This window comes from Ursus americanus, chromosome 21 (genome assembly GCF_024610735.1).
Source record: "Ursus americanus isolate L20-20 chromosome 21, mUrsAme1.1.p, whole genome shotgun sequence".
Lineage (NCBI taxonomy): Eukaryota > Metazoa > Chordata > Mammalia > Carnivora > Ursidae > Ursus > Ursus americanus.
Window position 1 is genome coordinate 49,207,391 of NC_142147.1, and position 9,834 is coordinate 49,217,224.

The 9,834-nt window shown below is 61.8% G+C and overlaps 1 protein-coding gene across 1 annotated transcript; it reads right to left on the reverse strand.

Moving 5' to 3' along the window:
- Positions 1-1,093: 1,093 nt before the first annotated feature.
- Positions 1,094-9,049, reverse strand: BBC3 (BCL2 binding component 3). The gene is made up of 4 exons (XM_045772139.2): positions 8,750-9,049; positions 5,845-6,133; positions 4,212-4,402; positions 1,094-2,189 (listed from the first exon to the last, which is right to left on the reverse strand). Exons 2-4 carry the CDS (start codon positions 6,116-6,118, stop codon positions 2,073-2,075), a joined length of 582 nt encoding a protein of 193 aa, XP_045628095.1. The 5' UTR covers positions 6,119-6,133; positions 8,750-9,049; the 3' UTR covers positions 1,094-2,072.
- Between the last annotated feature and the right edge of the window lie 785 nt (positions 9,050-9,834).

The window sequence follows — 9,834 nt, forward strand, 5'->3', positions numbered from 1 at the left end:
CCCAGGTACCGCCATCATTTTGCCACCTGCTTTCTTACTTTGTTCACCGTTGTTTATTCGTAGAGTTCTAGTTCATTCCAGCTAGCCGCTGTCTATTCTGTTGTGTGCCTAGAGCAGACTTGACACCCGTTCGACTGCTGTTGGAGACTTCAGGGAGTTGTTCTCTCGAGTTGCCAACCCTTGGACAGTTGTGCACATGAACTTCTAAGGGAGGACACCCAGGAAGGCATTTGCTAGCATTTACGCACATCTTATGTCTGGCAAGCTTTTGCCAAATTCCTTTCCAAACTGATCGCGCCCCATTTACTCTGATCTTTCAGAAGGACCATTTCCCCTGAATTTCCCCTTCCCGATGAGGGATCCGAACCTGTGTCTGTGTCAGTCGTGTAGGAGAGGGCATAAGGAAAGCATTTGCCCCGTTGCCCTGTTTTCAGGAAGATAACAGTAGGAGTTCCCCTTCTGATATTAATCACAGGCCTTTTATGCCAGGCAGCGTGTTAGGCCTTAGGGCAGCCGCATGGGTGAAGCCTCACTTTGATCTTAGCTTGAGGTGCTCTCCCTCCATGAGGGCGGCGACAAGGTCAGCCTCGTTCCTGACATGTGCCTCAGGACTCCTCATAGTGGTGCTTCTGAATACGTTCTAGGTCATTCATTCATTCAGTAAATATGGGGCTTCCAGGGCATACTTTAGCCAGTGGGGATAAAGTGAGGATAAAGCACTGAAAAATAACAAAAACAAAACAAAACCTCCTGCCCTTGGGGGTGCCTGGCTGACTCCATTGGTGGAGCGTGGGACTCTCTTGATCTTGGGCTTGTGAGTTCGAGCCCCATGTTGGGTGTGGAGATGACTTAAATATAAAATCTTAAACAAGACAAAGCCCTGCCCTTATGGGGCTTTGCTTTTAATGGTAGTTATGTAGGGATGCATGAAGCCTGGGTGTATACAGTGGCGCCCATGCTCCTTAGCCTCCCTTTGGATACAGCTGGATAGCCAGAAGTGCTCTGAGGACTGCCTCTCCCACTTTGTCCCAGATAGGGGTCACAGAGGCTTGGACCAGACCATTCAAGGGGGAAAGAAAGCAGAAAGAGTATCCACTGTTCCAATCTGATTTTATTGAAAAGGAAACATACAAAAATCATGTACAAAAAAAATTAACCAAACATGTACAGAAAATTCATTCCGGTATCTACAGCAGCGCATATACAGTATTTTACAGGCTGGGCCATCCCTCCCCGCTCCCAGACTCCTCCCTCTTCTGCAATTCCCCCCCTCCCTGACTCCCCGTCTTCCCCCCAGCGCTTCGCCCTGGGGACTAAGGCTGGGGCGGTTTCCGCCAAAATATCCCACCCCCCAAATGAATGCCAGTGGTCACACGTGCTCTCTCTAAACCTATGCAATGGGATTGATGGGGGCGGGGGGTGGTCACGGGCAGAGCACAGGATTCACAGTCTGGGCCCCTCCTGGCCACCCCCAGATGAAGGTGAGGCAGGCATGCCCACCACCCGCCGGCTGGCTCAGGGAAGACGGCTGGGCGCTGGGCTGGGGCAGCCATCAGACCCACCCCATTCTCTGGCTCCAGGAGGCTAGTGGTCACGTTTGGCTCATTTGCTCTTCACGGGCCCCCTCCCCAGGAGGAGGGGGGGAAGCACCAGGGGCCTGAGGCCAGGCCCAAAGTGAAGGAGCACTGGAAGGGAGACTCCCCCCAGTGTCACCCCTGCAGCTGGAACAGGCAGCCAGCACCAGCAGCCTTTCCTGAGATGGTGGTGGGCGGCAGAGGCGGGCGGCTCTGTCCCCACCCTCGTCACCGCTGCCTTCAGACGCTGAGTCCGTCAGCCCTCTCTCCCCTGGCTTCCCAGCCAGGGGCCCAGGAGTCCACATCTCCATCAGTGCACCCAGGCTAAGCCGGGGCTGGGGCTGGAGTGGCTGCCCTGGCCTGCCCCTGGGACAGGCAGGGCTTGTAGTCCAGTATGCTACATGGTGCAGAAAAAGTCCCCCGCACTGGCCAGGGCATCAGGAGGTGGGAGGGTCCTGCCCCCCAAGTCCCTGATGTCCACCGGGCGGGTGCAGGCACCTAATTGGGCTCCATCTCCGGGGCTCCGCGGCCCCTGGGTAACGGCAGGAGTCCCATGATGAGATTGTACAGGACCCTCCAGGGTGAGGGGCGGTGTCGCTGCTGCTCCTCTTGTCTCTAGGGAGAGGGAAAGGAGGAAGTTAGAGTGGGCTTGCCACGGGGACAGGGGTGGTCAGGCTGAAGGGCAGCGAGGAGGGAGGCACGGTCTTCAGAGTGACCTACATTCTCAACCAACCCTCAGCGGTGGTACTATTATTGTTAATTGGGTCCAAATCCCAGCTCCTCCCACCACCTGGGCCCATGCCGTCACCTCAAGGGAGGACAGCGTCCTCATCTAGAACAGAACAGGACGGAGAGGACGCAGACCGAATGCCCTCAGCACAATGCCTAGGCCCAGCAAGTGCTCCCCTCATCTCCCAACCAAAGTCAGCCAGGGCTGTGGGGGGTGGGGAGGCTGGATGGCAGCCTGTCCTGCCCTCCCCTCAAAGGCTGGGAAGTGAGAGAGAAGGGAGCAGGGAGCAGCCCATGGTCTCAGTGATTCTAGAACGATCTGTGGAAGACAAGACCTGGAAACAACAGTTCACCTTCTGTGCTGACGCTGCACAGAAATATATCCAGGCAAAGCTAACCCCTGCCCTCTTTCCAGCAACAGGATGAAGGCTTGGGGTGGCCTCTAGGACCCTCTCAGTTCCAAATTGCTAGGCAAGTGAGAAGGAAGGAAGCCACAGAGAAGAAAAGACTCCCCACCAGTACAAATTAAAGGTAAGCTGTAGCACTCTTCCACCCCCTATCCTGAGTGCCTGGCCAGGCCCGCTGCTAATAAGCAGGGCCCACTAGTCTTATCCCCATGGAAGGATGAGAAACTCCTTTGACAGATGAGAACAAAGATAAACCACCCCGATGATGCTAGTGGTGTGAGGCTGCTATGGGACGCCTTGTACCAATCCCTGCCCTCTCAGCACTCCCCACCAACTCTTGCAGCCAGGAGGTAGCAAAGGGGGCACATCAGAATGGCATTCGTTGGAAAGCCTGCCACTGTCTCACTGCTGCGGGGTGCCGCCCCGCACGGGCCGTCATCTCTGAGAGCAAGCTAGGGCGGGCAGAGCACTCAGGTATCTGCTCTGGAGGTACACGCAGGTGCACAGCAGATGTGCATTACTGGGAAGAGACAAAACCCCAAAACACCAAGCCAATGAAAGTTGAAACATTTTTTTAAATCCTAAATATCCGTCGATGAGAAAATGAACAAGGATAACTACACGTTGATCCAACAGAATGCTACATAACAGTGAAAATGTAGGAGCTAAAAGCTTCTTTGCCCACATGGATCAATCTCGAAGTGTAATGCAGAGGGGAAAGTTTGGAGAACACACCACATCACGTATATTAAGCCAAAAACATCCCGCATGCCTAAGCATTGCTTGCGGCCTGATAACAGGTAGTAAAAGAATCAACACCTGCGGAGTCATGGGATGAGCCACCTTGAGAGGCTTCCTTTGGAAAGGAGGAGGAGGAGAGGGTCAGGGAGGGGAACAAGGGGCTTGACAACATCCGGGTTTTGTTTTTCTTTTACTAAGCAAGCAATGCGGGTGTAATGTTCAGATTGGACAGAGCGGGGTAGTCGGCGCCCTGATATTTGTTATTCTCTGTTCTACGCCATAGGCTTCAAAGATTTGGTTTTAATGAGAGGCCGAGGCGTGGGTTTGGGGCGGGGCCTCCCGCGGGGCGGGGCTCCAGGGCCCGCCCCCCCGCCGCCCGGGAAGCTGTGTCGCGCGCTGCCCGCCGCGCGCGCGGGCGGGTGGGAGGGGCGGGCGCGGCCGCGCCGCCGCTGCTGACTCACCGGCTATAAATAGCCCGGGATATATGAGCCGCTCCGCCGAGCGCCGCCCTCAGTCCCCGCGGCCGCGGGGCACGGGCGCGCCGCGGCGCTCGAGGCGGTCCCGGCCCTCGCTCGGCCTGTGCCAGCCGCGGCGCGGGCCCTTCGGCAGGTCCGCGGGCTCGCCGCCCCTCCCACCTGCCTGTCCCCAGCGCGACCCCGCCGCGCCGGGCAGCAGCTGCCGCACATCTGGCGGGGCCCGCCCGCAGCCCCCTCCCGGGCGGGAAGTCCCACCTGCCGTCTACCCCGCCCCCAGCACTCACCCGCCGCTCGTACAGCGCGTTGAGGTCGTCCGCCATCCGCCGCAGCTGGGCCCCGATCTCCCGGGCCCACTGCTCCTCCTCCCCCCGGACTCCCGGGGCTGCCTGGGTGGGGCCTCCCGCCAGGGCCCCCGGGGCACTGGGCACCGGCGATTCCAGGTGCTGCTCTGCCGGCGAGAGTGAGGGCTGAGGACCTGGGAAAAGCCGGGGGGGAGGGGGCGCGTGGTCAGCACCCACCACCCCTGCAGGCCCTGAGGTGGCCCCAAGGGACCAATTAGCCATGGCCCGCTTCTCCCTTTTCCAGCCTCCCGGTTTCCTTTCTGCTCCCCGCCTCATTTCTAGCCACTCCATTTCTCCCCTCCTAAAGCCAGATTTCTCAGCTTCTGCTCGCCAGGCACCAGAAAGCAAGAAGGGGTCCTGGGGAGGCCTCTCTGGGGGTTACCTGCCTGGCCAGCTACCACCCCACTACCCGTGTTAGTCTGGACGTCCTCCCTCTTATCCGACCCACTATTCCAAAACGGGACCAAATTTTGCCGGCTCCATTTAACAGATGGGGAAACTGAGGCCCACCCTAAGAAGTGGCCCAAGGTCACATAGGGATACGGCGACTGACTACACCCAGTCACAAGCCTCAGGTCTCCTGCCCTCTGGAGTCCAACCACAGTGAAGCCACACCCCCGGATGTGGCAGGGGCACGGAGACCAGAAGGCCAGACTGGCTGCCTCCGAGCGAGCCCGGGCCTGGGGGGCTGGGATTCGGGAGATGCCTTCCTGCCCCACCCCCTTCTGAGCCGCCCCGCAGTCTCTGCTTCCCTCCAGTCGCACCGGGTCCTGGTGAGAGGGATTCTAACGCCTAAAATCCGGGCCTCAGTTTCCACACCTGTGCCTGTGGTCTTGAAATCGGGTCCCCTCTTGCCCCGCTTCCAGGGAACCCAGCGGGGAAGTTTTCTCTCCCCTGACCTCCCTGAGCTCCAGGGACAGGGTGAGGGGTTGGGGTGGAGAGGGAAAGCAGGACAATCTTCCCTGCCACCGAGCGAGCTCGCTGGGATGGGGCTAGCAGGGCACCACAGGGTTAACAGCCCATCCGGCAGGGGACCTTTAACCCTTCCCTCCCCAAGACTCACTTTCCCACTCTCGCCTCCCCCACCCCCACTTTCCCCACACAATGGCCCCTCCCCCTCTCCTTCCTCCTCCCGGACTGCGGAGAGGGGCGCCCTGGCCAGAGATGCAGATAAAGGCGAAAGCACTCCCCCCCCCACCCCCCCGGTCCTGAAGTGACAGTCCTCTCCGCTCTGCCCACACTCTCTCCAACTACAGTCCTCGGGGAGGTTAAGGAGACCCAGACTAGGGGAGGGGGGCTGGGAAACAGCTGCTGCCCCGGGCCCGGAAAAGGCCGTGGGCTGCAACTCGGGGACTGCAGTCAGATTCCAGGAGGGACTTCCCACTCGGCCTCCCCCCACCCCCAGCCTCCCACTCCGTCTTCCTGCTTCTTGCAACACAAAGACCACACTGGCCACACCCTCCCTGTGGCCCGGCCGGCTCGCCACCAACCCCCACTCGCTCCCACTTCTCCAGTTCCTCAGTGTCTCTTTCCTGGCTCCCATCATCCCGGGGCGCCAGTGTAGGGCGGCACTCACCGTCGGGGCGCGGGCCTCGGGGCCGGCTGCGGGGGCCCCCAGGCCAGCGGGGGCCCCCCAGGGCGGCGGTGACGGCGGGCGGGGCGGTGGGGGCGCAGAGGTAGGCAGCGGGCAGCAGGGCGGGGGCGGCGGGGGCGGAGGGCAGGCCGGGCTCACAGAGGCCGCAGGAGACGGCCGAGGGCACCAGGCGGCTGAGGGGAAAGGGGCGCGGGCCGTCGCGGGCCAGGCCCTCTACGGGCTCCGGGGAGCTGCCCTCCTGGCGTGCTCGGGCCATGGCGCTCCCTGGGGCCTGCAGGACAGGGGGAGAGGGGTGCGGTCAGCCGGGCAGTGCAGGGGGCATCAGGGCCCCACGATACACACACCCCACCTGGGGTACACAGGACACCCCCACTCCTGCACACAGCGATCAGCACATTTGGGGGCCAGGAAAGCCCAGGGAAGGTTCCCACAACACACAGGGCCCAGATGGGGCACTGTAGGCCTGTGCGAGGGCCCCACAAGACACGTGCCCACCGAGGGTCTGACGCAGGGCCCCAGCCGCTGGGGATAGCCTCCCATGCACATGGTGATGGGTGCACACGACGGACAAGGAGGCACAGGAGCACAGGACGGCTCGCACAGCAAGTCCAAGGGCTCACACAGGACCCAGATGGAGTCTGTCAGGTGTGTGTGTGCATGAGGGGAGACAGCCTCAGAACACAAACTCACCCAGCCGGGGAGTCACCCAGGGCATGGGCTGGTGGGGCTAACTTCCGGAACACAGTGATGGGCACACACAGGGACTCATGCAGGACCCAAATGGCAAAGACTACTTGGGGGGGGGGTTGAAGGGTACATGCCACACATGTAAGGACTCACTCAGGACCGGTCAGCCTGACCTCCCACCTCGTCTCCCATTTGCACAGAAATGGTTCCAGTGTCCAATATTGCTACCCAATACAAGACACACACACACCCCGACCAAAACGTGGACATACACATACCCACGGACCATCAGAAGAGTGTGTACGCAACGCAGAAGCCATCCCCTCCGTCCCCGCGCATACACATACACAAACTGTCAGAACCTCACACACTGACCCGCTGTGGATATGCCCGTGGACACGCACGGTGCAGCCGCCGCAAACACAGAAACACACTGCACAGGCACCGTCACACTTCTCAGACACACACCCACGCGATAAGACCTGCACACCTTGAGACTTACGCAAATATCAACACCAAACAGACAACCACGGCCACATGCAGACCAACACAAGCGAAACACGCCCCCGTGGTCACCAACTCTCAGACCCCAGGACTTATGTAAATCAGGCACACACAGACTCCTGTCATCGGACCCAGAAGCATCACCACACTGGCCGGCATCGACACACAGATGCAGAAGAGCAGACATCCACTCACCCTCCGCCAACCTCAAAACACCGTCACCAACTGTCAGCCCCGGACACATACGCACACACCGCAGCTAACTCTAATCCCACACGGCCCGGGCGGCGCGCACACCTAAAGCACCCACAGAAAACACTGGTCTCACGTGACTGACATAAACACTACACACAGGCAGCCCACATGACACACATGAGCCAGCCGATCGCAGAGACAAGCCCCTCAGACCCAACACACACACACGAGACACACACACACAGGCTCAGACACAGCCCCACACTCCGAGAGGCTGCCAGCAACACCCACTGACTGCACTGCACAGACCCCACAGAGCTGAGATCCTCAATTCCCAGACACACAAGCCAAACACAGACCGAGACACCCCCCACCACACACACACCTGGACAGAAAACAGACGTTGCATTCAGCAAGCACACCATCACAAACGCTTAGCTGAGACACATGCCCTGGAGATACACACAGTCACAGACAGTACACACAGTCAAGACACACAAGCACACACAAACACAGCACATCGGGCAGGACACACACACATAAACCCTCAAACACAGCTCATTCAAGCAACACACACACACTCCAGCCACGCACTGCAGCGCAGGCAGGCAACACAGACCCAGAGAATCACCCCCAAACAGCTCACACAGACAACTCTCACAGAGCACACAACACACACACACACACACAGGTACACCACACATAAACAGCACCCACCCCTCGGGCATGGCACACACAGACAGAACCTCACACAAACACACATGGGGACTCAAGCACACACCCCGACGGGCCACAGCCCCAACATTCCCCTGGACTGACACCACCACCCCCTGCAGACCCCAGCACAAACTCGGAGCCAGACACACGCACACACCCAGGCGAGACACCTGCAGATCCACAACCCCGCACACGCGCGCTCCCACGGCGGGCCCAGACGCCCCCCTCTGCTGTCACAGCACACCCCCCCCACCCCGCCGCCGCCACGTGCGCCCGCCCCGCCCGCCAGGCGAGCGAGGGGCCAATAACCGGCTGTTGCTGGGGCGCAGCCCCCGCCCGCAGGAGCCGCAGACTCCACGGCCCTCGAGCCGCCCCCTGTCGCCGCCCCCAGCGGGCGCGCGCCTGGGGTGTGGCCGCCCCTACAAACCGCCCCCCCCCCGGCGCGCGCCCCTCCCGGACTGCGGGGGCCGGGGCAGTCGGGGTCGACTCACTTCCCCGGGCCCGCACTGGCCGCCAGGGGGCGCTGCCGAGCCCGCACCCCATTGTTTGTAAACAAACCCGCCGGACCGCTGAGGCACCTGCGCTCCCAGACCCTTAGTGCCTCCCACCCAGCGACCCCAACCCAGGGTCGTTCGTGGGATGGAGGGTGGGGAGAGAGGGAGACACGGTGTGGGAATGCAGCGCGCCCCCACTGCTATCCCAAAGCACTCCTGCCACCTCCTCCAGGGAGCCCACCCGGCCTGGCCAATCGCGGCCGGCGGGGACTCGGGGTGCTCACACTCACCCCGGGGGCATGAACACGCCGGAGGGGGCGGTGATGGGGGGCGGGCGGCTTCCTTCAAGAGGGCGCGCCCGCCGAGCGCCGCTCTCTGCGGCGGCTGCTGCTGCTGAGACGGCTGCTACTGCTGCTCTAACTGCAGTGGCGGCTGCTGTGGCTGTGGCTGCTGCTGCTCCCGCTTGGGCTGCAGGCGCGTCCGCGTCGTGGCCGCCGCTGCCGATTCTGCTGCTGCCGCCGTTGCCGCCGCCGCCGCCAGGCGCCCGCTCGCATGTGGCTCGCGCCGCGTCTCAGGCCGCCCGGCGGATCCCCGGCCCGCTCGGCGGCCGCCCCGCCCCGCCCCGCCCCCGCCCGGCGGGTCCCACGCCCCGCCCCCGCGTGACGCCACGGCCCCGCCCGCCCGCCCGCCCGCCGCGGACAAGTCGGGACTTGCAGGCGCGCGCCGCGCCCCCTACCTCCGCGCGGGGGTTTCCCTGCAGCCGGGGGCGGGGCGGGGCCTGGCCCGCGGCGAGCAGGACCGCGGCGTGCGGACGGGAGCCGCCCGGCCGTGGGACAGCCGGACACACACACTGACACACTGACACACTGACTGGGACCCACAGACACACGCGCCCAGAGACGTGTACGCAGACTGACCGACTGGCGCTCCCGGGTACACAAAGTCACGTGCTAACAGGGCCACGGGGACAAGCCACAAGCCGACTCACAGACACAGGGCCACACTCGCACAAATGCACACCCTGGACCGGGGTGTGGATTTGCAAACTCGCACGCTGACTGGGGCACACACTCACACACCCAGACACAAATACATTGACCGGCTCGCCGAGAGGGTCCCAGGGACACGCCGACTGACACAAGGAACGGGACTGTGTTGCGCAAACACCCACACTGATGAGCACACGGGGACCCACAAACTGTGTTCACAAACACTGCCACGGAGCAGGCACCCCCAGCACACACGCAGTCACGGGCCGAGGCGGAGAGCTTCTCAGGAAACGCTTCCTGATAGGCGCAGGTGGACACACACACACACACACACACACACACACACACGCACACCCCTGTCACAGGGACACCTGGACACACAGCTT

Excerpts from the sequence above, each read along its gene's own strand:
- BBC3 (XM_045772139.2), bottom strand. The coding sequence starts at position 6,118 with ATGGCCCGAGCACGCCAGGAGGGCAGCTCCCCGGAGCCCGTAGAGGGC. Across the intron at positions 4,403-5,844 it reads CCGAGGCCCGCGCCCCGACG|GTCCTCAGCCCTCACTCTCG; the intron begins GTGAGTGCCGCC and ends GGCTTTTCCCAG. Across the intron at positions 2,190-4,211 it reads ACGCGCTGTACGAGCGGCGG|AGACAAGAGGAGCAGCAGCG; the intron begins GTGAGTGCTGGG and ends CCCTCTCCCTAG.